The sequence below is a fragment of the Danio rerio genome, chromosome 23 (assembly GCF_049306965.1).
Source record: "Danio rerio strain Tuebingen ecotype United States chromosome 23, GRCz12tu, whole genome shotgun sequence".
NCBI classification, from domain to species: Eukaryota; Metazoa; Chordata; class Actinopteri; order Cypriniformes; family Danionidae; genus Danio; species Danio rerio.
In genome coordinates, this window is record NC_133198.1 from 24,628,077 (window position 1) to 24,655,363 (window position 27,287).

The 27,287-nt window shown below is 36.8% G+C and overlaps 1 protein-coding gene across 5 annotated transcripts in view; it reads right to left on the reverse strand.

The window, feature by feature from the left end:
* The window catches only part of vps13d (vacuolar protein sorting 13 homolog D), a 68,519-nt gene that overhangs the window by 21,430 nt on the left and 19,802 nt on the right, over window positions 1–27,287 (reverse strand). For 3 of the 5 annotated variants that reach the window (XM_021469946.2, XM_073938896.1, XM_068216900.1), the window contains exons 35-65: window positions 26,730–26,804; window positions 26,437–26,634; window positions 26,274–26,363; window positions 24,234–24,374; window positions 23,984–24,109; window positions 22,298–22,372; window positions 20,548–20,653; window positions 20,308–20,460; window positions 19,163–19,298; window positions 18,615–18,662; window positions 18,393–18,543; window positions 18,090–18,306; window positions 17,765–18,015; window positions 16,120–16,311; window positions 15,608–15,734; window positions 15,299–15,441; window positions 15,057–15,187; window positions 10,712–10,887; window positions 10,463–10,586; window positions 7,514–7,749; window positions 7,295–7,397; window positions 7,051–7,208; window positions 6,805–6,913; window positions 6,545–6,715; window positions 6,305–6,409; window positions 6,025–6,174; window positions 5,600–5,749; window positions 5,389–5,485; window positions 5,155–5,303; window positions 4,923–5,057; window positions 4,662–4,829 (exon numbers count right to left, since the gene is read on the reverse strand). In XM_021469946.2, coding sequence (XP_021325621.1) covers window positions 4,662–4,829; window positions 4,923–5,057; window positions 5,155–5,303; window positions 5,389–5,485; window positions 5,600–5,749; window positions 6,025–6,174; window positions 6,305–6,409; window positions 6,545–6,715; window positions 6,805–6,913; window positions 7,051–7,208; window positions 7,295–7,397; window positions 7,514–7,749; window positions 10,463–10,586; window positions 10,712–10,887; window positions 15,057–15,187; window positions 15,299–15,441; window positions 15,608–15,734; window positions 16,120–16,311; window positions 17,765–18,015; window positions 18,090–18,306; window positions 18,393–18,543; window positions 18,615–18,662; window positions 19,163–19,298; window positions 20,308–20,460; window positions 20,548–20,653; window positions 22,298–22,372; window positions 23,984–24,109; window positions 24,234–24,374; window positions 26,274–26,363; window positions 26,437–26,634; window positions 26,730–26,804 — 4,391 coding nt within the window. The remainder of the gene's footprint in view (window positions 1–4,661; window positions 4,830–4,922; window positions 5,058–5,154; window positions 5,304–5,388; window positions 5,486–5,599; window positions 5,750–6,024; window positions 6,175–6,304; window positions 6,410–6,544; window positions 6,716–6,804; window positions 6,914–7,050; window positions 7,209–7,294; window positions 7,398–7,513; window positions 7,750–10,462; window positions 10,587–10,711; window positions 10,888–15,056; window positions 15,188–15,298; window positions 15,442–15,607; window positions 15,735–16,119; window positions 16,312–17,764; window positions 18,016–18,089; window positions 18,307–18,392; window positions 18,544–18,614; window positions 18,663–19,162; window positions 19,299–20,307; window positions 20,461–20,547; window positions 20,654–22,297; window positions 22,373–23,983; window positions 24,110–24,233; window positions 24,375–26,273; window positions 26,364–26,436; window positions 26,635–26,729; window positions 26,805–27,287) is intronic. The other 2 variants (XM_073938897.1, XM_068216901.1) reach the window with 1 other exon arrangement.

Below are 27,287 nucleotides of genomic sequence, written 5' to 3' on the forward strand. Positions count from 1 at the left end.
CTCCTGTTTCAGGTGGCATGGCTCTGGACAGCAGGGGAGGGACTGTGATTTAGAGATTTATGCTAAGCTGTTAGCATTGTAGAAGATCACCTACTGCACTTTTAAGGAGGTGTGAGTTGGAGGTGGTTGGAGCTAAATTATGCAGAGCTGGGGCCCTCCAGGAATTGAGTTTGAGCCATTAATGTAAACTATGTAGGACAGTGTCACATTTGGACACCCCTGTTAATCAAGACATAATCATTTAATGTCAGGTAAATTGCCAGCAATGACCATTAAGGCGTCAGTAAACCTCTAATGAAATTGAAGAACAAACAGAATTTCAAAATTTCAAAATAAATCTGGCAAAATTTTAGTTAGTTTTGAGTTAGTTTTAGTAGTTTGAAGCAACTCTAAGCAAACTTTTTGGGGAGTTTGTTTGGCTACATGGAGGTCAGACAGAAAAACCACAACGTTGAAAACAAAATCTGCACCTGTACAACACACTACCACGTTGCACCATATATTTTAAAGTTTTAAACACTTTTCTTTAAGAGTCCAAAAACTAACAGCACCATTCAGTGTCTCCTAACTACAAATAGAAAACAATGTAAAAGTGTGGTTAGATTTGGTGGCATTTATCCGGTGTATGACAGCCTGTAGTTTGCCAGATGTTTATGAAACTGTTGTTCTCTCACAGCTTCCATCATTGTTGTATTTGTGGGTACACTTAAACACTATTACACGTTTACAATTCACACATTTAATACTGCAGTAAAGGGATGTCATTCAGCTTTTTCAAAAAATTTTTTTGCGTTCAAATGAAGAAAAAAAAAAGAACTTTGTTTAATGTAGATCAGATCCCTAAGGAGTGGACTGTCTACTTTAGGATACATCACTGACTTATTATGGTTTGCCTATTTAATATATAAAGTTTATGCACCACTTCAAATGTAGATTTTTCTGTTAGCTCATGAAAAATATATTGCAACATTATTTGCGGGGTGCCTTGTCATGATTCACAAACTCTCCCACCACTAAACTCTAGGGATACGCATTGATTTTACAGATAAGTGATTATACACACAATCTCACTCAGCTGTCAAATATATCAGGCTGTAATTTGTCTAATGGGATGGAGCTTCCCCCTGTTGGCACAGTTGACCTGACTTTGCCCAGAGTGGCCCCCCTCAGGCGCCCTGCAGGTGCCTCCTGGAATGGAGTTTGTTACAGGCCCAGTGAGCTCCCTACAGCAGTCAGAGTACTTTATAAACACAGGCACATTCTGCAGAACTCCAGCAAGAGCCAGGCATGAACTTGGGATGACCCCTCCAAGCAAAGTCCCTGGTGGGTTCATCTGAAGGGCAGCTCAGATTCTCTGCTCCTCCTCTTCCACCTCCCTCACTCTCACCCTCTTTCCTTTTTTTAAAGCTTGGCTGTGAAATTATACCAATACATTTACCAGATATGAGCTTGCAGGAGGGAGAGGAGGATCCGAACACTTTCAAGTTTATGGCCCCACACACCACCCCTGCTTGGGCCATTAGACTATCTCAAAGCAGGGCCCCTAGAGGTGTGTGAGAATGGGTTTCAGTGAGTCAATGTGTGAGAAAGAAGATGTAGGAGAATGAAAAACAGAGTGACTGACATTTCATACATGAGAAAACCATAAAAAAAGAAATGTAAATAAAAGGTAACAGATTAAATTCTGCTCTACAGTTAGATAGTCTAAGGCTGTTTCAAAGACTTTCAGAGAGTTATAGAAAAATCTATTTTACAGGCACTGTTTAAAATCAGGGCAATGCAATGGCACAGTAGGTAGTGCTGTCGCCTCACAGCAAGGAGATCGCTGGTTCGAGCCTCGGCTGGGTCAGTTGGCGTTTCTGTGTGGAGTTTGCATGTTCGCCCTGTGTTCACGTACATTTCCTCCGGGTGCTCCGGTTTCCCCCACAGGCCAAAGACATGCAGTACAGGTGAATTGGGTAAGCTAAATCAAGCTAATCTGGTGTATGAGTGTAAATGAGTGTGTATGGATGTTTCCCAGAGATGGGTTGCAGCTGGAAGGCCATCTGCTGCTTTAAACATATGCTGGATAAGTTGGCGATTCATTCCGCTGTAGCAACCTTGGACTCATAAAGGGACTAAGCCGACAAGAAAATGAATGTTTAAAATCAAGAGAGAATGTCAGAGTAATTTTGCAGTCAACTAAGTGTGCTTTAGCTAAAGTACCTATTAAAAATGTTTAGGCTCTAATAGAGGTAAAATTAACAACTCAGAATTCCTGTGGACTGTAAACGTTCCAAAACATTTCAGGGTAGTCACTGATACAAGTTAAAAAACTAACAGTAATCTTTGCAAACACAATAAACCTTACGATTCTAGGCACTTTATCAAACCAAAGCTCTTAAATGCCTTTTATTTATTTTTTTAAAGGTTTTTCCACCACAAGCAACGTGACATGGACCCTTATTCAATTGGTAGATCATTTTGGCTAAGCATTTTATTCAAGCAGCTGGAAGATCACTGGAGAAAGAAAAAAAGGGTTTAGACTCGGTAAATTGAGTTTGTGGCATAAATGCAGCCAACAGAGAAGCTTTTTAAAGTACTTTTCCAGCATAACTTTAGCAGTTCAGTAAGCTATTTTTTAAGATCCAAAAGTTAAAATACTAATACTACTAATACCATTTGTTTACACCAAAATTTTAATAATATAATTACTTACTCAGTCTCATGTCATTTCAAACCACCTGAGACTTTGTTCATCTTCAGAATTAAGAATTAAGATATTTTGGTGAAATCTGGGAGCTTCCTCATCCTCCGTAGACAGCTAGGGTTCTAATGATCAAAGTCCACAAGAATACCAAAGGAAATAAATAAATAAATCAATTCTCAAAAAAAAAAAAATTATTAATAAAATTAATATGTTCACTTTTCCTTTCCTTCAGCGTAGTCCCTGCTTTTTAATAGTTTTAATTAATTATAAAATACATAAAATATTTTATAAACTTGTAATATCTTCTTAAACTTTCAGGTATTACATTTCAGGTGCTGGGCTGTAACATAGAATAAATCAAGGCATAAGTGATGCAAATGTGGAAGTGGAAAAAGTGCACAGACGTACATGCATTCAAAGCGATTTCATAATCTTGTATATTGTCAGCGGCTTCGTCCAATAGTATCTAGATGCAGCCTTTGCGATGCAAGCTGAGATTGCACCGCTCAGAGATGCAATCTCTTTGCTTTGATGACGACGAACCTCACACTAAGACCCGCCACCCCATCAAAAAAAAAAATTCAGATTTATGCAAATTACAGGGGTCGTCCCATTGAGCTCGGAAAATACGGAAATCCATACCTATACAGAGGATTAACATTTCTGTATTAAGCTATAATACATTTGTTTATGCACAAAAATGACTTTATTCAACAGTTTCTTCACCTCTGTGTCAGTATAGGGTGCACATTCGCGCATTCGTGCAGGGTCATGTTTCTGACATATTACCTCTCAGCTCACCTAAAATGGCTCTCAGATTTCAGCTAAAATATCAGAATTTTTATTTTGAAGATAAAATAAAGTATCAGGGGTTTAAAAAACATGAGGGTGAGTAATTAAATATAATTTTCATTTTAGGCTAACCCTTAAAAAATGTTGCTCCATTTGACTTTCGGCATAATCTAAATGTACTTAATATGGTTAGCATATCTGACCATCTCACCTCACCATCCTACATAAGCAAATTGAGATAAGAAAAAGTCAAACAGGCAAATTTGCTGATTGAGACCTAGAGTTATTCTGTCCTATGCGTACATTGGCGTGAGCTCTGCCAGTGTGGCTGGAAGAAAGTGAATGAGAGCGCAGAAGGAGCGGACAGAGAGAAAAGCACACAAAGCACTGTCTGACAGTGAGCTGGCTGCCAATGAAGGACGTGGTACGATGGCCTGTGAGACAGACATGCTGAGAGCTGGCTGCAGGACATGAAGTGGAGGCTCATGTCTTGACCACACACAACTGCAGCCTCAAAGCAGTACACACAAACACACTAGCGCCATGGGCAAATCAGCTCAATTCCATCTGCTCAAGCTCAACGTTAAGAGCCTCACAAACGTCTTGTTCATGAGAACATTCCAGGGCTGATGTTCAACTTTCATATTGTCGAAACACTTAAATGCCAGTGTTCCCATGATTCTGTAAACATGAAAAAACTTGCCTGTTTATGCAGCGAGACCAAAACTAATAAACTCCCTGAACCTTCACCTCTTCTGTGCATATTAAAATGAAAATCAGGTCAGATTGCTTCTGGTGAATATCATGTGCATCTGACCTTTTGATGCTGTTACCAATCTTTTCCTGGAAATCTTCAAATGACAACATGTGGCTCATTCTAGTGCTCTGCTCAGAGCTTCAAAAACATATTCAATAAGAAGCCTGTGAAATAAACAACACCAGCTTCCAATTCACATTTGATCAGATCACAGAGGACTATTCGTTCTCTTGTTCTTTTTCTTATTTTTTGCACCCAATGAATCCCTCTTTTGCTTTTGTACTTTGCAGCTGTACAGATGGACTTTTTCATACATCAAACATTTGGGAATAACTAGCAAAAATAACCCTGTGAAATTCTCAAGAATCAAGAACGGTACGATAGACTAGTGAAGACAACAGTAAGAAAGTGAACTTTTGCTACCTTGGCAGCTGAGTTGGAAACGCCATGTGTAACACTGCGGATGAGTCCTCCAACGTTGCCATACTTAATGAGCTCGTTCATCCCCTCAGTCACGTCATTCAGTAGGCCCATGGGGTTACCCAGGAAGTCCACCGAGCCTAGGATCTGAGCTGCCTGACTGATAAGCTCCTAAAAAAGGGTAAGAACATTTAAGACCAAGAGGTGACAAAGATTTTGCATATGTATGATATGTAACAATTCAGGACAAAGAATGCTTGTGACCTCTTTAAAGTGCTTGAGAATATCATTGATGACCATCTCCTGTGTCTCATAGGGATGAACTCGAGTGTAGGGGTACATGTTGATGATTGCATCTTCAAACCGAATGAGTGGGAAGCCAAGGGTTCCCTTCAAGGCCTGTGCAAAACAACACTTGACTATACAGCGAGTAGCCAAATCATAACATAATGCAAGCTTGAAAATACTGTGGTCGATTCTACAGTGGCTCTTTTACCTTAAGGTCATGGGGCAGCTTGTGAGAGGTGAACACACTAAGCTTGACCTGAGGGAGACTGATTTTCAAGTTCTCAAAATAATAGCGCTTTGGTGTTCCTGGATCTTCACTGGCTTTCTCATAGATGTTCTCATCCAGCTTCTCCATCTCTGTAACACAAAAGCATGCACTTTACAGCAGGAGATAATAGTGTCATTTTCTATACTGCACTCTAGAGGGATAAACATTACACACCTCCCTCTGTCTGACCGTAGCCAAAGAATATCAGCAGTTTCATTAAGAGCTTCTCCTCTATGATTACAGTGTAGCGTCGAGCTGTGACCATCAGATGCTGTGAATCAGAGTGCAACATCTATGATCAAGCTTTTGTAGCTAAAGGCACACGTACAAACAGGCCTGAAGCATTTCTGGTCAGAAAGAGAACCTGTAGGTTGATCAGTTTCACCTTAAAGAGGTCTGTGAGCATAAGCCTGCTGGGCACTTTCACAGCGTTGACCTGCAGAGCAGGACCTGAATCCAATGCAGTACTTTCAGAGGAGCCTGGAGTCACACATAGTAGCACAGGGTGAGTGGTGCCCAGAAGCTGGTTGTCCACCTGGGAAAGACGAGAGAAAAGAAACAAATCTGTCAGAAATGCATTAGCTTGAGACTGAAAATTTTGTTGGAAAAGAAAACGAATGAGCTAAAAAGGGATCTTTGCCAGATCTGATCCCTGACTATTGGATTAAACTTTGATGTCCCAAGTACATTGACAAATCTAGAAAAACTAGTCAACATCACAGTTCGGTAAACCATCTTGAACTATCCCTAATCCAAACAATGTAGTTATTTCATGTTGGAAAAAGTGTGTTTTGGTGTATGACTGCTTACCTGAATGTTTTTCACTGTAAGTTCCAGTACTTGGTTGGCGGCAGTGCGGGTAAAGTGTACATCAATGCCAGACAGGGTGGCAAACACCAACTCTTCAGGGAGCTTGTTCACCAGTGATAGGCCCACTCCTTCCTCTAGGTTCACCACCACCTACACAAAAGGACATGAGTAAGGAGTTGTGAACTTCCAAGATCAATATTTGCAAATTCTACTGGAAACGTAATCAAAGTAAAATTCCACATCAATCAGTTTGGACTAACAAAAAAAACATTGTTTTTACCTCAAGCTCCTCCTCTGGGAATTTTGTCTGAGCTATCTCTTTATTCGGGTCTTCCTCTGTGCTTGGAGAGGGTCTATTCACGCGCCGCTGATTGAAGTCACTGATCTGAAATAAGGTATGCAGCTTCTCATATTAGAAAGTGTGAAAGAAAGATAGGAACTTCAATTTCATAAGGTTTCAGATTGCATGCTACACCAACCATGTCCTTCAATAATATTAAGACAGGAGAGGTGATAATACCTGTAATACTCTCGTGGGCCCATCAGGAAGGACCTGAACTGACAGAACCCCCGAGCCAGGTCGCATTTTCTGGTTGATGAACTGTTGCTCAGGCGTCGCTTCCAAAATACCAGAGTCTGGTCCCAGTACCACCTCTGCACCATCATACAGTCCAGACACTCCTCCGCTTACCTAAAATGCCAAATAAAACTTTATAAAGAGCCACAGTATCTTTTTCAAGGAAAATAATGAGTGAGGAGTGAAATCTCAAAAGGACAAACCTGGACAACTAGTCTGGGTAAACCACAGGTCAACATGCCAGAGTTGAAGTGCCAAGTCTGGGTGGTGCTGCGGCGGCTGTCTGGCCGTCTCAACATCAGAGGCTCATAGCTAAAAACGAAAATTCAACAAATGTGAGAAATGACACCCGCACACCAGGATAATGTTTACTCTCTACAGGGACAAGAACAAGCTTAAAATAGACAGCACAATTTGTCATTTATTGTTCTGTGACGTGTGTGGATAACCTGTTGTCTGTCACTGCAGCCAGTCCTGCAATATCAAGCACCAAAGAAGAACTGAGGGGTCGAGGCTGAGAAGGTTTGCTCTGTGGAGGTGATGAGCCCTCATGACACAGCATTCCACTTCCTGTCATTCGCCAAAGCTGGGAGCGCTTTCCAGGCTCCTAAACAGATAAAGAAATGTAAGTACCTTTGAGAATTTAATAGAAACATGAAACTGGCTGATAGCTAAAGGAGAACATAAGCAGACCTTTTTCTTCAGGATGACTCTCTGCGTTTTAGTCTCCACATCCAGCACCAGTTCAGCACAGCTAACTGCCCGATTTTTCCCCACTGGCCTCTTTCCTCCATCTCTGTTAACAAATCAAATTATCATCTAAAATTATTAAATACAATTATCTTATTATTCAGCTAGAGGAAAGGTTTCTTTTAGAAATGTTGGTTGGTGATTTAATGGTTGTGAACTCACTCTGAGAATGTGAATGAAGCAGCAATGTAGATGAAGTTCTCATAGTAGAGTTTGTTGTATTCTCTGAAGAAGTTCATGTCAGCGGTCACCTCGGAGGATCCAGCTCCTTTCACAGTGACTGTGAGATAGGGCTCAAGAATCGGCTCATCACAGGCATAGTCCAGATCTGCACCAGGTTTGACCTCTGTGTGTAGCCTGATATCAGCAACTCCATGTTGCCAGAACTGGATAGGCACCTGATGGAGAAAAAAAAAGTGCAAAATTCTACAATAAATCAGGGGCCTCATGTATCAACGCTGTGTACACACAAAAACTTTGCGTACGCCAGATTTCACGCTTACGTTTGAATTTACTAACGATAAAATGAAAGTGAGAATGTGCGTTGCTCCATGCCAACTTCATGCCTGGCGTACGTGCATTTCTTGTGTGTGTTTGTTTTATTTCCATTGGCGACTCCTAGAGGCAATTATGTTAAATTGCACACTAAAAAGTATCTTTGAGATGCATGATGTTTATCTTTGAGGCAGATGTATGGGACAGGGTCATCCGCATGTCTAGCAGGTATTTAAGGTTTCCATACCATGCAGTTGACAAGTTAAACATTAAAGCTCAATTTGCAGCAATCGCTGGTTTTCCCAAAGTAATCGGAGCGATCGACTGCACGCACATAGCTATAAAGGCGCCATCTGAAGACAAATTTGCATAAGTGAATCAGAAACATTTCAATTCAATAAATGTGCAAATAATATGCGATTCTCAAATGCGATTAACATAATACACACACGTATTACTGATTCCTACTTGTCTTCAACGTGATGAAGATTAGGAAAAATCTGATATGTAATGGGGGAAAGAAGAATGAGTTCATCAGACGCTGGATTCGAACCAAGTTCATAATCATGTCGAAACATGTTGTTATGCGCTTTACGAGCTACGCCACTCACGCTGCTGTTAACAGCTCTCTTTAGTCATGTTGTCTCTGTCAATCAAACGGTGATGGGCGGGAATCACTCAACTAGCTCATTCCAACAAGGTGTGCTATTTGCACTTAGCCTAAATAGACACTACAAAATTTTACACCTTTATATCGGATCATTTCTTTTTTAACTCACTCACAGTGCGATGTTCAGACCTCACTGTGTTAATCGCATCAGCTAAACTCTCCCACTTTATTTTTTTCTTTTGTTATTAATTCTGGAGGACAAACTTGCAAACTTGCAAAAAAACACACTTTTCAGTCTACCGCCGAAAAGAGCACCTACAATTCACATTCAGTTCAAAGTTTCTCTTTTTGCTTGCTTTTGCCAATGCTTTTTCGTTTGGTTTTGCCAAAGTAGAGTCATTACTATATTTATTAGGGGGAGGAGGTAGGGAGGGGTTTTGCGCTTATGCACATGCGCTCAGTTTCTTGTTTATTCGGATGTACAAAAAAGATATGCATAGGTTTCCATGTACGCAGTTTCATACATCTGAATTTTTTTACTGTGTACGCAAATTTAAAGCTTTGTGTGTACGCAATGTTTTAGTATGAATTCAAGGCAAGTCTTTGTATGTACATAAGGCCCTTGGTCTTTAAAGGGATAGTTCACCCAAAAATGTTGTTTATTCACTATTTACTCACCCTCAGGTTGTTCCAAACCTTTATGTTTATTTTTTCTGTTAAACACAAAAATATATTTTGAAGAATGTCAGAAACTATCAACCATTATCATCCATAAAATCTATGGAAATCAATGGTTGCCAATTTCCAAGATTTTTCAATATAACTTGTATTGTGTAAAAAAAAAGGGGGTTTTGACTATCAAAGGGTGAATGAATGACAGAATGTTTGGTTTTCGGTGAAAAATCTATTTAAGATCACAACAGAGACCATCTAGGTAGAAAGCCAGAGATACTGTGTCATATTTAAAACTTTTCATCATCTAAAACATGGCAAAGAATGAGCGATTTGAGTGCAAGACTAGGACAGCTGACTATTGCCTTGATGTGTTATGGCCCATAGACTGGTTGCTTTGGTATCAGAGACAATAAAGCAGATGCTGGAATTAATAAAGCAGCCTTAACAAAGGTTTTGGTGAAAAAAGGGGCGTATTGTCACTGACAATTAACCAAGATGCAGGATACTTCTATACTGTCCTCTGGAAAGGATTTAAATGTATTCATGTGATTTTGCTCCTATGGCATAAACTGAAGTTTGATCATTGTAAGCTGGGCAGCCTGGGCAAGCGTGTTTGATGATGAAAGGCCTGAAACATCCAAGGACAAGGAAATGTAAGCTCCAACATTTCATTTTTTTCTTTTCAAGACCAACATCAAAAATGCAGCTAAATGTCGGCCCCAAACATCTATTAGCAAATCAAAAAAACACAATTCTATATTTTAGATTGTACGGGCATCACTGAGACAGAGAAACCACCGCACACAGAACTGTCAGGAGAGAATTCAATGCTTGACAGATGATTTGATTGCTTAAGTCATGCCAAAGGGAGTAAAAGAGCTATTTTGTGAGACAAAAGCTTTATATCCACCTTTTGTAGAGACTAGAATGGTGTCTCACTCTGTAAATTTAAAACCACCAACAAATCATATGACAGGAAAGCTGGCTTAAAAGCAGAGGAAGGTGACAAAAAATGTGCACACCTACAAATATTCCATTAAGCCCCACATAACAGGCAAAATATTGATTACAGGGACACTTCTTATAGTTATGGTGTCAGAATTAAACACAACAAACACTGAAAGGAAATCTCTTGATGATGTCATTAATTTGAGAAGAACCCTGACCCTTTTTGAAACAAAAACTGAGCTGTGATTCTCAAGAGTGACCTGGGTTCAAGTTCAGAACAGGTCATATTCCAAACCATTCTTGTGATACTCTTTAGTCTGAAATCTTCTGAAGCGTTCAACTGCTTTACAATACCTGATAATGAGTACCCTCTGTGGACGTACCTCAGAGATGTTATCTATACGGAAGGGTGGGGGCAGCTGGTCAGTATCACTGAATGAGATTTGATGCGTTGCCCCTTTCAAAGCAATCTCAGCACGCAGGAAGAAGCAGTTCCCCAACGTGTCTCTACGGAACACATAATAAGAGGGGAAAAAAACGTGTCTATGAAATCGAGAAGTTCACCCTCAGTAGTCATTTTCTTTTATGTTCAGCCATCCCTAGAGACTGAGAGTATCTATGTATCTGGGTACCTCATGTTGATGTGAAAAGATTTAGGCTTGTTGACCTCAAAACCTCCAGACCAGGTGCAGTTGGGAACATCCATGAGTCTAACACAGAGAAGCTGATCGTAGTCATTTCTAGGCCAGTGGAACACCACACTGGAGCCTGGCAGGGTGGAGATGTATCCTTCTGGATTTGCAGTGCCCTACAAGAAGTTATCATTTGTTACAATTAATTAATTGTGTTGATATTATGCCAGTTATAACAATGGTAACAAAACAAATGAATATAAATGGTAATGTGAAAGAGCTTTCTTTAAAAACACACTGTGAAAACATAATGCTTGTCCTAAAAAGATGTTCACACAGAGCAGCAGGCAATTAAATAATAGAAAATGTAAGTTTATAAGATTCCAGCTGAACTTATTTTAACATGAGCATGTTTTTAGATGTTGAAAAAATTAAGATATGCAAATGCAAAAATTCCATTCAATTCAATTCAGCTTTATTTGTTTAGCGCTATTACAATGTAGACTGTGTCAAAGCAGCTTCACATAAATGGTCATAGTAACTGGATCAGGGTAGTTCAGTTTTTAGTGTTTAAGTTCAGTTCAGTTTAGCTCAGTTCAGTGTGGTTTAAAATCATTACTGAGAGTCCAAACACTGAAGAGCAAATTCATCGATGAGTAGCTTTTCAGATCCTGAACTATGCAAGCCAGTGGCGACAAAACCATGTTGTGTTTACATAAGCAAAAGCAGCACTGTGGAACAATGTACAGTACTGTGCAAAAGTCTTAGGCCACTAGTATTTTCACCCAAAAACGCTTAAGGTCAGTTAATTCTATATTTTATGTAGCATGTCATTTTGGAAAAAAAAAAAACTCCCTGCAAAGCTACCTGAAAAACTATGGGCAAGTGGACCAAGTGTTTTAAATGCAAATGTTGATTAGATTTAGTTAATATAAGTTAATTGATAAATAAAATACATTTACGCATTTTATTACAGCATTTTTACACAAGTGCCTTAAACTTTAAACAGTATTGTAGCTTTGCAAGCAGATTTTCTTTAGGATTTGTCTCAGTTTGTTCTGTTTCATCATGTCATTTCATACAGACTGGATGACGATCTGATCTTTGTGTGGAGCACTGGCTGTTGTCAGACTCTTTGTGCAGACAATAATTTCACTGTTTAATTACAATTAATGACAAAAATAATGCTTGAAAATGTAAATTGATCAAACTGGCATGCTATAGAAAAATAAAGAAATAATCAACTTTAAACGCTTTTTTTTGGTGAAAATACCAAAAACTCCCATATGCTTATGCATTCTGATGCATGGATTGTTAAATGTATTTTCATTTTAGTTATTGGTAATAATCACCTACCACTGGAATTATACTTATTGTTATTATACTTTGAGTTGGACTCTAAAGCTGAATGGCAACATTTTTGGTTATGAAAATATTGCTTTTCTTCATTTTATGGAAAAAGTGGCCAATTTGACCCCATTCACAGGGTATCTGCACATTTTTTAACAGGAAATTTAAGACCTTTTAAGACCTTTTTAAGTCCTCTAAAATGAAAATTTAAGACTTTACCTAAAAAAAAAAAAAAAAAAAAAAAAAACAGGAAAATGTTCAGTGTGTCAACACAGAATGATGTTTTGAAGTATGGCGGCTAATCTATGGCGGCAAATCAATGCCAATATAAATCGAGCGCAGCGATGATGTTTGCGCGCGAGGAGAAGTGAACCGTGAGCAGATTACTTGGTTGACTTGGTTTACTTGTTATCTCTAACGCTATTGGCTACTCTGCCTTTCCGGAAGTTAGCCGGGATTGGACGCAGGTTAAAAGATCACGCCGTTAAATATATATACAATTTGCAAGTCATAATCATAAGATACTTTCTGAGAACTTTATGAACTTTATGCGGATTCAATCTCGAGAAACAGTCAAATAATAAAAATTAATCTTCTAAAATAATGACTTGCATTCTTGTAACATGACTTTCTGAACCCATTTGATTTGTCCCGTGCAGCACTTGTCTGGTTTGTTGTATTTTACTTCATTATTAACCACAACAGCAGTGCTCATTATTACACTAGGGAATGATCTTTCTAGGAAATATTGTCTTCAGAAGAGTTTATTTGCATTTTAGATCTTTCCATACAATGCATACTATATGTGCAGTGCAGCTTTGTATATTATTATAATTGTTAACATTGTTTGTAATATAGATCAGTGTAAAATATATATATCTATATATTATATATATTTTTCAATCTAATTTTTAGTTAATGATTGAATAACCTGCATATAAAGACTTCAATCAAAAATGATTAGCCCAATCAAACATAAAAAATACAGTGACAGACATTCAGATGGGTGTTTATCGCCACCTATTGAGCAACAATTTAATTTCTACAGTCTTCGTTTGGCTTTACTCACTATCCATTACATCATTCCACTTCAGAGGCATACAAATACCACTTTCTATACGACAGGCCCACATCTTAAAGGTCACATATGCAGTTGAAGTCAAAATTAGTAGCCCACTTTTTTTCTTGTTTTATTTCGGCTAGAATAAAAGCAGTTTTTAATTTTTTAAAACCCATTTTAAGGTCCATATTATTACCATCTTTAAGCTATTTATTTTTTTCGAAAGTCTACAGAACAAACTATCATTATACAATAACTTGCCCAATAACCCTAACCTGCCTAGTTAACCAAGTGAAGCCTTTAAATGTCACTTTAAGCTGTATAGAAGTGTCTTGAAAAATATCTAGTCAAATATTATTTACTGTCATCATGGCAAAGATAAAATAAATCAGTTATTAGAAATGAGTTATTAAAACTATTATGTTTAGAAATGTGTTGAAAAAAATATTCTCTCCGTTAAATAAAAATTAGGATAAAAATAAACAGGGGGCTAATAATTCAGGCGGGCTAATAATTCTGACTTAAACTGTATAGTGGAATAACAGACTAATGGCAATATATTTACTATAAACCTTTGTACTTTATGCACTGCATGCATGTATAGCCTATTTTGTATACTATTGTCCATCCAATTTATTCTGACTTGTTCTTCATAGAAAATGAGTCAAGGACAATGAGTCTTAGAAAAAAAAAAAGATTTTTATAAATTTGAACACGTTTGGTTTGAGTTCAGTTTAAATGTAGGTGCTAAACTTCATCAAATGGTTAAAAACACACATTTAAAGTCTGAATTATTCGTCCTGAATTATTAGCCAATGTATATTTTCCCCAATTTCTGTTTAATGGAGAGAACTTTTGCCACATGGTATAACTCTCTCTTTCTCTCCCAAGTAATAAAGTTTGTTACAAGAATATATCTCATTATTTTGATATGTCATTATATGACTTGGTCATGATGGTAAGAATAGGCATTATTATGAGATTAATTATTACAAGAAATATCTCATTATTGAAAGTAAGTTCATTCACCTATTATTACTGAGAAAGTAAGTCTATTAGTTTCACATTGTGACATTATGATAAGATATCCTATATATCTTTATTTAACAGGGAAACTAGCTTACCTGCGTCCAATCCCTGCTAACTTCTGGAAAGGTAGAGTAGCCAATAGCGTTAGAGATAACAAGTAAACCAAGTCTCGCCCTAGGACTGACAAAAATTCAAAATGTTTCGCGCGAGCAGAGAGAAGAACCAGCGAGCGCTGTAGGCATGACCTCGCTCTGTGCGCGCGGGGGACTTGTTTTCTCGCGCTGGATGAGTTGAGCGCGCGCGTGAAGATCCCCTGTTCCCTCGCGAGCTGTAGTTTTCTTGCGTGTAGACCTGGCTGTAATCTGCTCACGGTTCACTTCTCCTCGCACGCAAACATCACCGCTGCGCTCGATTAATATTGGCATTGATTTGCCGCCATAAGACGAGTCGGACATGATATTTAAGATCCCACATGAAATTTAAGACCTCCTTATGGAAAATTACAGAATTCAAGACATTTTCAGACCTTAAAAATCAAAAATTTTAATTAAGACATTTTAAGACTTTTTAAGGACCCGCGGGGACCCTGCATTCATTGTTTAAGGTCAGTAAATACATGATTTACTTCAATTGTCAACAAAAGACATATATTACTTGACATTTAAGGGCTCAAAAGAAGTATATTCTGGAGGTTTTAAGTATTGAGAGATTTTAGGTGGGTAACACTATGTTAATGTAGCACTCGTTTCACATAATTCCTGACCCCAGCCCCAGCCCCCGCCCCCACCTAATAAAATAAATAAATAAAATAAAAAACACTTCCCAGCCTCTCTTTCATGCATATTTTATGATACATGAAAAATATCTAAAACACAGAACAAAAACACTGAAAACATGCATTCCCACCTTTCCTCTGGCAAATTCCCTCTGAGAAAAGGCTAGCTTGTGAGATGATCGATTGTCAAGCAGGTATCGTGGAGCAAAAGTCACAATATGTGTGTCACGATAGCGCCCTTTCCCTTTTCGCACATTTATTCCTACAATGAGACATTTCAATCCATTAGTAATCTTCAGAACGATGTCTGAATTAGCAGATCCCACAATGCAAGGGAAAGGTTTCTTAAAAGAGAATATGCATTCCTTATTACCAATATTATAGATAAGTCCAGGTCTGTTGCCATGCTGGATGACTTTGACTGCTCTCACTCCACTCCCTCCATCCAGAGAGAAACCCTGACACCATCCTGGAACACCATCTGGGTGGATTCCTTTCCCGATCCGCATGGTGCACCTGATCAAAGAGGACAAGACTTTAGAGAACTCCAGTAGCTATGTAGGTAAATTACACTTCTGCTGTGTTGAGTAATAAATTAATGACTGTGGTGGTGCAAATTATGCAGGCTCATTAAGTTAGATTTTCAAAAGCATCTGATGAGAGCCTTTTCTTTTGAACTCACATATTGGGCTGCTCTTTGTCAGTGTAGCAGAAGAGCAATGGGCTCAAACTCCTGGCTAACTCGTGCTCTTCAAACTGTCCAGCGGCATCCGTTTTTCCATTGTCCTGACGGAAAATCAGAGGCAGCCCTGGACACACAATAATGTAAATATTACAGATGTGTTTGTGTGTTCAGGTTAAAGAGAAAGTTCTGTCATCATTTACTCACCCTTTGTTTGTTTCAAACCTTTATTAGTTTCTTTCTTAAGTTAATCACAAACTAAGATATTTTGAAAAATGTTGGAAACCTGTAACCATTGACTTCTATAGTATTTGTTTTTCATAATATGCAGGTCAATAGTTACAGGTTTTCAGCTTTCTTCAAAATAACTTCTTTTGTGATTGACAGAAGAAAGAAACACAAAGGTTTTAAACCACTTGAGGATGAGTTAATTACATTTTTTGGGTTAACTATCCCTTTAAGTCCTAAATTCAAATTAAACCTTTAATCAGTGTATAAAATTAAAAGCATACCAGTTTTGTTGGCAAGCCAGTAGGGAGCAGAGATGAGGATTTTTAATGCTCCTTGGGCTCTGAGAATAATCCGGATGGTGAGACAGAGCAGGCGTTTGTTGACATCATAGAGCCGCATGCGCACCACATAGTTTTGTGTACCGGGAGGAATAAGCAGCTCTTTACACACAGGAAAGTTCTCTAATAGCACACCTGAGGACAAACAGCATACTTATGAATGCTTTATGTGGATAAAAAAAATGCAAACAGTGTTTCTTGTTAAAAGGCCATGAACTGCTTAAAAATTAATCCACAGAGTAAAATAGACAAATGTCTCATTGACATGATCTAAAACTTGATTTAAAAAAATGTTTTATAGTACAATAACATCTTATACATTAAGCCATGTGGAATCGGTTTTATTTTTCTATATATTTAAATAGATTTTTTAAAGTAATTATTAAAGTAATTATGGACTAAATTTCAGTTTGAATTTAAAATTAATGAATTTTAGCACTCAAAATGCGCTAAAATAATCATGAAAATTCTTCAATAGGGTATATGCGCAGCTAGTGTTTCTTCCCATACCAATAAACTTCCGGTGAACATTTAATGTGACTTTTTTCTATTTTATATGGTTCCTTTTGCAGCATTGATGTTGTAATATAATTCAAAAAAATTAATCAGTTAAATAAACTTCAGTGTTCATTTAGTTGTTCAAGCGTAAAATGAGATGAAAAGCCTTTTACACGCACCTTCCCATTAGGATCAGCAGGTTAGCGCAGAAACACCATTGAAAATAATTGGGCAATAATTGACCCAGGTTACTGACAAATTAAAAGTCCTTCTGCATATACCCTATTTAACAACAATTTATTTATTAACTTTTATTAAGACGATGTGAGTTTCTATGCGTACATGAGGTGACACTTTTATAACATAAAGTGCTAAAACACAGGTGAGGTGACTTTCATGACACATTCACACAGGGCGTTAGCGCTTCCTATTCACTTTGAATGGGTGATGTCAGGTGTTGCCGGACATTGCATTGTGGATCCGTCAGTGCAGCTTCAGTGGAGTTGCTTGCTGCAGAAGTTGGGAATTTCTCTACTTTTCAAGTGCCAATGGACATGTCAGCCAATCAGATCGCTTTATGCAATTACACCAGTTCGACTGCGAACTAATTTTATTGGCTGATGCTGCTATGACGATCACGTCAGCCCCAACTTTAGACACACCCTCTGTCAAGCGTTGACGCTGAAGCCCTATGTGAATCGGGCGTCAGATCAGCTCTGGACATGAAGTTCAAGTGTTTATGTCTTCGTATAGTAAGACTAACCAAGCTGCACCATCTATTCACACACAGAGAACATGCAGGCTTCATATTTAAAATCTCTTGTGGTTTAATATTCATTGACAATAATCCCTTAATTTATATAATTAGGCATCCAGCACTATTTTGAATCTATTCATGCAAAATATCTTACATTTTATGACAGCCAATATTAACTAATTCCATTTTTGACAGGGTTCTGAGATTATATCCGTGTTTTCCACTTCATGGAGATCATAGGGCCCTACTTCAGTTTGTAAAACTTTTTTAAATAAACTTCTCAATTCCCACCCTTTTAAATATGTCTAGAATGCATTAAATACTCCAGCTTACCAATTTCTATATTCTGTGACGTGTCCGCTGCATGCAGCACTGCCTCTTTTCCTGGCTTCATGGTTCCTTTGATTGAAGTGCCTTTGATATAGTAGTTGAGGTCACAAGGAAGAAGATTGGCCAGCACTAGGGTGGGCAGCAGAAAGATGGTGTGACCTGGCTGGCGGTAGATCTGCTTAGTGCCACCTCCCGCCACAGTTTTAGCAGGCTGCTGTTCAGGGTAGTTCTCTTTCTTAATGACAACACAGAACCTAAAAAGAAGTGGAAATGTATTCACAACTAATTTATCTTTGAGATCTTCTTTCTCCAGTCAGCCTGTTTGTACCTGAAGCTGCGTTTGAGTTGTTCATCAAAATCTGCTGACTGACATTCTCTTTTGCTGCTGCTGACCTCCCCAGGTCGCTCCACGCTTGTCCAATGGATTGGCACCTTACAGAAGAATAGCCCCAAGCCTTTAGGTCTCGCCTGAAGCCTCCAAGATGTTAGATGGAGAGGGATGGCTAAAGCTTCTCCAGGCAGGATTGGTGGCAGGACTACGGGCTCTACAGAAGAATCATATTAGAGTCATAGAAGATAAACACAGGTAAACCATAGCAAACAAAGCATATGCTAGTTTGTGGACACTTACTGTCTGGAGCCGAAGGGCTGTCTAGTCGCACTTCCATGGGAACCTCAAGGCGATTCTTCACTGTGAGCGCAGACTGCACTGTAATGACCTTACGAGCGCTGCCCTCCATAGTGATGGAGAAAACTACTCGAACAGGCGGCAAAGCTGAGAACTAAACAGAGAAGCAAGTGTGTAGCCTCTAGAATCATTTAGAGAGCAATGTTATGAGATACAAACACTTACATATACATGCGGGTGTATGATGTTGGTTCTGCTAATTGGACTGCCAACCTAGAAAAGTCATATTAAATATTTATGAAGCATTTGTTTATTTCATGAACTACAGAAAGATTTTGTATTTCAAAATGATGAAATAACAAGACTTCTGGAGACTCATGAGAGTATACATGCATGCAGAGAACCGCTAATATGTTATGAGAGTATACATGCATGCAGAGAACCGCTAATTACTACTAAGTTTAGTGTTGTTTTCCAAAACTCAAAGCCTCATTTTCCACAAGGCCATCTACTGAACTCTCACTAGTTCAAACTGTTTGGCTCTACAACTATGTGGACACCTATTCATTGTACATATCATTGTCAATTTTACATTGTTCGTTTTTTGTTTTTTTTCTTTTGTTGTATTCGTTGTATGTTGTGTATTTGCACTGTCTGTATTTTGTATTGTCTGGAGCCAGCACCTAAGCTTTTTACTCATCATAGCACACGTGCTGCTGATGATGTGGCAATAAAAGTGATTTTGATTAGATTTGATTTGATTTAGAACTCACTGTGCTCGAGGGGTTGTTTCGATCTGGGGCAGCGTAGCGGAAGAAAACCCCAACTTTGTCAACAGACACAGGCTTTACCTGCTCCCAGCCCACAACACGTACTAGCAGTTGGTGGAGCTTCAGCTCATGGGTGTGTCTGTGGTTGGAGAACATCAGCAGCAAACACATGAACAAAATGATTTAAAAACAAAAAGACAAGAAAATACATTTTTCCAAGCATGTTTATGATAATTACAAGAAAAATATCCTTTAGTAAATTAATATTATTTTTCATAATACACTTCATATTACACACAATTTTAAAAATGCATTGTATTTTAAACGCTATAATTCTAAACTTTTCTTCTGATGACAAACAAAGGGCAACTAGATGTTAAAAGCCTATTGCTATTGATATACTGTTTAAATTTGCCTTCAGGATCGGCTCTAATTTGGTTGCATTATTATCGTTAAGTACTACCTTAGCATGCATAAACAGGGATACATACTGTGTAGCTAGCTAACTTTAAAGCAATTTTTTGTCATTTAAAATTTTATAACAATTAATAAAGTAAAAACAACAACAACATCAACAACAAAAATCACATTTTCATTTTGATTAACATAACTAACTTATAGCCCAAATTTATATAAAAATATATTATGAAATATAATAAATTAATAGTAAAAGTTTACAAAAAACAAACATAAAATTACTACACTTAAAACTAAATTAACAATTAAAAACGAACGTCAAAATATTAATAAAAAACATATGAAGTCATCTTAACTTTATACACATTTAAATAATACTAAAATAATACTGATGGCAAGCAATTGCTTTCAACAACATCATGCATTGCAGCTTGTTTAAAACAAGTTCTGCCTAACTTTTTCTTTTTTTTTTTTTAATAAAATATTTTGCTTGCTATTTTCCAGGCTAACGTGGTTAATCCAAATAGAAATAAATAAAAATGGGGGGCAATTTCAGCTACTTAGAAGTGTGATCTCTGTAATTTTACAGATTCTGTCACCTGTGTCTATTATTAAAAATCATAACCTATAGATTAAATAGTACAAAAGAAAGAAAACTGCAAAGTTCCAAACAATTTATCAAAACCATGCATCAAAGCAGGGCAATATATTTGAGAGGCACTCTTTGCTACCTGTGCCGAAGTTTCTCACGGGCCTCAAACTCAAACGGGATCTCCTCTCCTGGCAGCACCTCTCTCCATTGGCTGATGTTGTGTGTATCATCTGTCCCAGGCCCATGAACTTCAGATATAGAGTCAGCACTACTGCTGTGGGACAGCGCCACTCTGTGGACACAGCACAAACAATATGTATTTTCACCAACTAGAAGATGTAGTTAAATTATGTTAACAATACATGTGCCATCCTCTGACCTGGTTGGTGTGGTAGTGAGAGTAGCAAACCACATGGTGCAGCCGGTATGATTGCGTAAAGCATAGGGCACAAACGGCTGCCTCCTCTTAGATAGCTTCATATCCGCTGAAAAATGCCATAAACATAAAATCAGCAACATTGAGGTTTTGCTCAAGACTTATCAACAGGGTTCCCACTCCTTCAAGAACAGCAGATTTAAGGACTTTTTATAGCACTATTCATAATAATAATGTAATAATGATGTTTTTAATGTTTCATTTTCCATAAATGTAGAAATTAAACAAATTTTCCCTTTAAACAGTTTGTTTAAAGAACTTTATTTTAATAGATTAAGTTGAATTCAGTACTAGTATTATTCATATGCAGTTTCTGAAATTTGTTCAGAATTTGCATAATTTGTCATAACTCTTGTACAAAATTTAAATTTAGGATTTTAAATGAGGGATTTCTCTTTTTTCCATTATGTTTTGACAGCAGCAGCACACTCAAAAAATTATGTTTGTTGTTAGACTACTTATATAAAATGAGCTGAAACAACTAAATTCTTGAGATTGTTTTAGGACAACTACATTGTTTTGTGTTCAATTTACTTAAATTGGTAACAAATAAAAAGTTAACTTAATTCCTTCATGTTGTCTCGACACAAATCGATTGCGTGGAACTGAGCATTTTTATCACACAGTACAATTCTCAGCAAGCATTTTTTGTTTTTAAAAAGACGTACAAACATAGTCATCTTGGTTAAAACAAGGTAAAAATCTAATAGATGTCTAAGAATAGGCCAAAACTAGACTAGACATCAAATAAACAGAAATGAATGAGTACACATATAAAGTCGTCTAATTTGTCTGTTTGAACTATTTTGGGCTATTCTTAGATGTCGATTAGATTTTCACTGACAGCCCAAGTTCAGCCTTGTTTTAGCCAAGCTGTCTACATTTAGATGTCTATTCGATGTTATTTACAAACAAAATAGTTTGCTGGGTTGTTGAAATAACACCATAAACAAATTTCATTTCGAATTTAATTCAAGGACCTATGTACTGTTTTTAAGTATTTTCCTGGCCTTGAATCCTACGGTCTGAAATTTAAGTACTTTGAAGAAGTGTGGGAACCCTGGATCAACCAAATACCAATTATGAAATTGGTTTGGTGAGAAATGAACTTGAAATGTTCCTCACTGAAGTACAGCCCAAATCATATTCATAAAAATTCAACAGAAAAAAAGGCTTTACACGTCAATTTTACAACACATTGTTAGCGATGCACAATATTAGATTCTTGCTTATATCTGATAAGCCGATATTTTTATATTTTTTCTGATATAAACTTTGGCCAATATCTTTTTTGAAGTGTTCGCTTACAAGTGTGATTTTTATTTCCCATAAGCTGTAGCTTCTGACCATTAAATTAAATCAGACTTGTGATTTGATGACACCAATTAAAGCTAAATTTCTAATAACTTTAATTTAATAACATTAAACATTTATTGAACATTCTGATCATATCGTGCATCCCTATCATTTTGTAAAAATCAACTATGGCATTGAAGAAATATGGCATCATAAACCACTATTTAACACAAAAGAGGTTTAATAAATGGCAATGGGTTCAGGGTGAGGGGTAAATCAGGGGTAAGGAAAAGAACAAAAGCTCAGAACTCAAGAAAACGAGGCTTTCCTAAACTCTATGACACCAAACACGATGAGGGTCTGACTCTGAGTTTGTCTACGCCTCTATGAACTGTACCTCGGGCATGAATCTGCTGCTCGAGACAAGTCAAGCTGGTAGAGCTTCTAGTTCTAAGGTAGGCAAGAGGAAGACCTGACAGCAGAGAGAAAGGGTTAGGGAAAAGAGAGAGAGAAAGAGAGAGTCATGCTAGGAGGCTGTGGGAACAGGACCGGAGATGCATACGGTCAGAGAGGGTAGAATGAGATGCACACATCATGGTACTTCACACTGTGATCTTATCTAATATTACTGAGTCAGCCATTCATTTGAAACAATATAAAGATTTACATTAATATTTTTGATAAATGCCATTTTCTGGATCTTGTTTCACTTTGACTTATGTAATATTTATTTTATGTATTAATTGTGTCAAGCCGTTCAACATTTTTCTTTCTTCAATGGACGGGTACAAACTCAGGGCATCCAAAATGTGGTCACTTTAAATTAAAATTTTTATTTATTCATTCAATCATTCATTCATTGATAGTTTTGATAGTTTTTTCTGTAGTACTAGAGGCACATTTGACTTTTTAAAGGGATAGTTCACAAATCATCATTTAGAACCCAATAATTATTATCATAACCCACTGATTGTTTTCATTTACTCCTTTATAAACCAACAACAATATATAATACTTGATTTCAAGTGACAGTAAAGACATTAATATATATATATATATATTTTTTATATTACTCATGTATAATGTAAAGATTTACATTTCAAATAAATGCTGTTGTTTTTAAAACTTTCTATTCTAAGAAAAAAAATAATGGTTTCCCCAAAATATCATGCATTACAACCTTTTTTTGGCGCTTTATGAAAAGAAATTTAGATCGAGCACCAAATCAGCATATTAGAATTATTCCTGAAAGATCAGGTGTCAAGTGGATCAAGTCAACACAGCACTAACCACAAATGAATACTTCATAACACATTTTAAATTGCAATATGACATTTTTTAAATATTTTATTTTATTTTTTATATTTATTATTGTTTTTTTTTTTTTTTTTTACAGTTTAATCTTTTTTTTTTTTTTTTTTTTTACAGTTTTTACATCATAAAAATGCTGACTTGTTAAGTATCCCACCAACCCTCTTCAGCTTTAAAAACTATGTCAGAGATAAAATAAGTTTCATTACACTACCGGTGAAAAGTGTGGGGTCAGTAGGATTTTTAGATGTTTTAAAACAAGTTTATCCTGCTCATCAAGGCTGCATTTATTTAATTAAAAATACAGTACAAATTGTTAAATTGCAAAATGTTTTTGCACTATAAAATTATTGTTCAAAAGTAGTTTATCATTTAATTTAATAATTTATTCCAGTGATTTTAAAGATGAATTTTCAGCTTCATTACTCCAGTCTTCAGAGTCACATGATCCTTCAGAAATCACTGTAATATTACTTTTTATTATTGTTATTATAAATATTATTATTATTAATGTAATAGTAATACAATCAATAACGACTGGAGTAATATTTTGAAACTACATACAATAAGAAAGCATGCATTTTAAATTGTAATAAATATTTAACAAATTAAATTTTTTTTTTTTAAATTTAATAAATGCCGCCTTGATGAACAGAATAATTTTCTTAAAAAAAAAAAAAACATGACTTTCGACCAGTAGTATATATACACGAGTATGTAACACACAAAACGGCAGTTCTTTTTTTCCCCCAATCAGAGGACTGCTACTCACTTTGGCCAAAGGAAGGAGGATCCACTGAAGAGCCCATCCAAGATAGAGCGGCAGAGGGCTGTGGCGACTGCTCGTCTTCCTTACAGTAATCTGCTAACCACGAAGTCTTGGTGGTGCTGTACTGCTCTGTGTGTCAGAATGATAAACCCACAGCACAGTGTCAGAATCAACATACCACTCATAAATATGGAAGCAAACAGTCAGAGAAAAGCTCAGAGGCATGCGAGAGTGTTTGACCCAGACTATATACCGAGTAAGACAGAGGTGATGTTGACATCCAGCCTCTGCTTGGCTCGAACACCGATCTTCAGGCGCGGAGGATGGAGCCGGCCTGCCGCCTGTCGCTGCCAATCCAGGAAACACGGCCAAGGCTCGATGAATGGCTCCCAGCCTGCAGACACAAGTGTGTGTGCTTATGAAGGTGTGCAGAAATGCATAGAGTAGGGCTTACATTTCACAATTAGTTCACAAGTTCATATTTGAAAATGACCCATGTGGTTTTCCTTGGAAACGTGACATTTGGCAAAATGGAGGTAAAATAGTCAACAACTAAAAATTTTTCTTTTTTTTTTTGATGAATCAAGTACAAAAAATAATGTCACAAGCTTTGTGATAGGCTTTTTAATTGGAGTTGGTTTGGTGTTTAATTTGGAGCTTTTTGTATATTTTTGTACTTCCTATGGTTGGGCTGAGCACCCATTTTAGATTGATGTGCATGGTTTTGTGCACTTTTATTGATGAATGAATACAGAATCACCATGAATAATATTTATTTTACATCATCAAAATAAGGCTTCTGAGCTATTCCACACACATGCACACAGACTAAATATAATTATATCAGTGTTATTTTAATGTAATCTACTAACATTTTAAATAAACTTATTCATTTTTCATATTAATTTGAGCTATATTATCTGTAATAGAATATTTCTATTTGATTGTATTTTGTTTCAGATTTAGTAAATGCAGTATTTTGAAGTATTTACTTTAGCTACACAGCGTTGTTTTATATTTCAATGAGCTTTGTCATCATCTAACACTAAATAAAAATTATATTTAAACAAAATTATTAAGTAACAAAAATAAATTTAATCTTTTCTCATTTTAAGATTTCAAATACATTTTTAATGCATAAATTAAATTTAGCAATTTAATTTATTTAAACTAGTATTCAGCCTTGATATTTAAATATTATTGGTTATTGCCTGCAGAATTAAACCTATCGGCTTAAAAGCCAGAATTTAAAAAGGCAAGGCAAAGGCAAACTTTATTATAGAGCACAATTTTACACAACCAAAATGGTTGATACAAAGTGCTTTACAATAAAATAAACTACAAAATAAAACTAAAAACTGGTATTAAAAATACAAGGGGAAAAAAAAAAAAAATATATATATATATATATATATATATATATATATATATGTATATATATATATATATATATATATATATATATATATATATATATATATATATATATATAATACTAAATACTAATAGTAATACTAAAAAACAAACTCAAAGGCAAGAGAGTAAAAATGAACGAAAAATTCTGATGTTCAGAGGGAGACCGTTCCAGAGCCTTGGGGCCGCAACACAGAAAGCTCCATCACCTTTTGATTTGTAGCAAGACCGGAGGACAGACAAAAAAAACTGGTCATGGGATCTTAACGGTCTACAAGCTGAATGAGGCCAAATAATTTCACTGAAATAGGCCGGGGCAGAATTGTGCAATGCTTTATAAGTGAAAAGAAGGATTTTAAAATCAACTCTAAATTTTATAGGTAGCCAGTGCAATGAGGCGAGGACAGGGGAGATATGATCTCTTTTCTTAGTTCCTGTTATTAATCTGGCGACTGCATTTTGGACCAACTGTAGCCGAGAGAGTGTTGACTGGGGTAGACCAATATACAAAGAGTTGCAGTAGTCTAACCAAGAGGAAATTAAAGCATGAGTTACAGTTTCTAAATCTTTTTTTAGAAAGAAACGGTTTAACTTTTGCCATTAATCTAAGCTGGAAAAAACTGCTCTTCACAACTGCTTTTACATGTTTGTCAAACTGCAAGACAGAAAAATTAGTGCATCTCAATTTTCCTGAAATAATTGTCATTTTTATCCGAGATTTCTGGTGCCGTATCAAAATGACCATAAGCTTAAACTCAAACACAACATCACAAAACAGCCCACAAAGTAGAACATGCCTTTGAATCAGCAGGATGTTATTTGAATTGTAGAAGGGACTGGCTAACTGACATTCAGGATGACAGCTATACCAAGATCTCACCTGAGAGTTCCCTGTTGTAATAATCTCCAGACAATGTGAAACTAGCCTTGCCTTCCTGCATAGAGCCAATCCTCTGGAGAACATAAAGACCTGTGGAGGAGAAAACCTGCTACAGAAATGCCAGCTAGAAATACAAAGTATAACAGTATGCTGTCATCCTCACGTGAGAAGGTGATCTCTGCCAGAGGGACGTCACAGTCCAGACAGTCATCGATAAAACAGATACACACATTCTCGGCCTTCACTTCTACTCCAGACAGAGGAGGAGCAGAGTGGCTGCTGGAGCCTGAGTTGGTTCGGCTTCTGCCCGACATGCTCTCTGCATTCTCCCATAACCATGTGGCAGCCTGATCCAACTGACCTGAAATATATCGCATATGTACATAGACAAATGAAGCACGCAATCCTCTGATTCAAAAGTGTGAGTTTTGCAATATTACTAGACTAATGCAATACCTCTACAGTGAATAAGTGCCCGTCTGCAGTCTTCCTTCCTGAACCCAAGGTCCTGCAATCGAGTAAGCTGACCTTCTATAATAAAAACATTTGCAAAATAGTTATTTAAAAGGATGGTAAAGCAAAAGGAATTGCACATTCATGTGATTTCAAACAATGCATGGCCATACCAAACCATCAGTTTGGAGGTCATTTTGTGTAAATAATTCCAACAAGGCTATCAGATGTTTTCAAAAGTGTTAGTATACAGTGGGTGAGTTATTCAAATCACTTTTATTATGCTTTCAAGAAATACCTGTAAAATCTTTACAAAATAGTTTTGTGCAAGGTTTTGTCTGGCTGATATTTTGCTGAGGTTTTTGTTAAGTTTGTGAATATAAAAATGTTGACAATGTAAAATATGAGCTCCAGTGCTGTGCTTGCTGTTACTGGCTAGTGACATGCATGTGTCAGTTGTTTAGTGCGATATTTGACTGGACAGCTGGGTAAAAAGTGACAGCGATAAATGCTATGTAAGCATAGTGATGAAAAAACAAATATGAAAAATCCCTTTGTTGA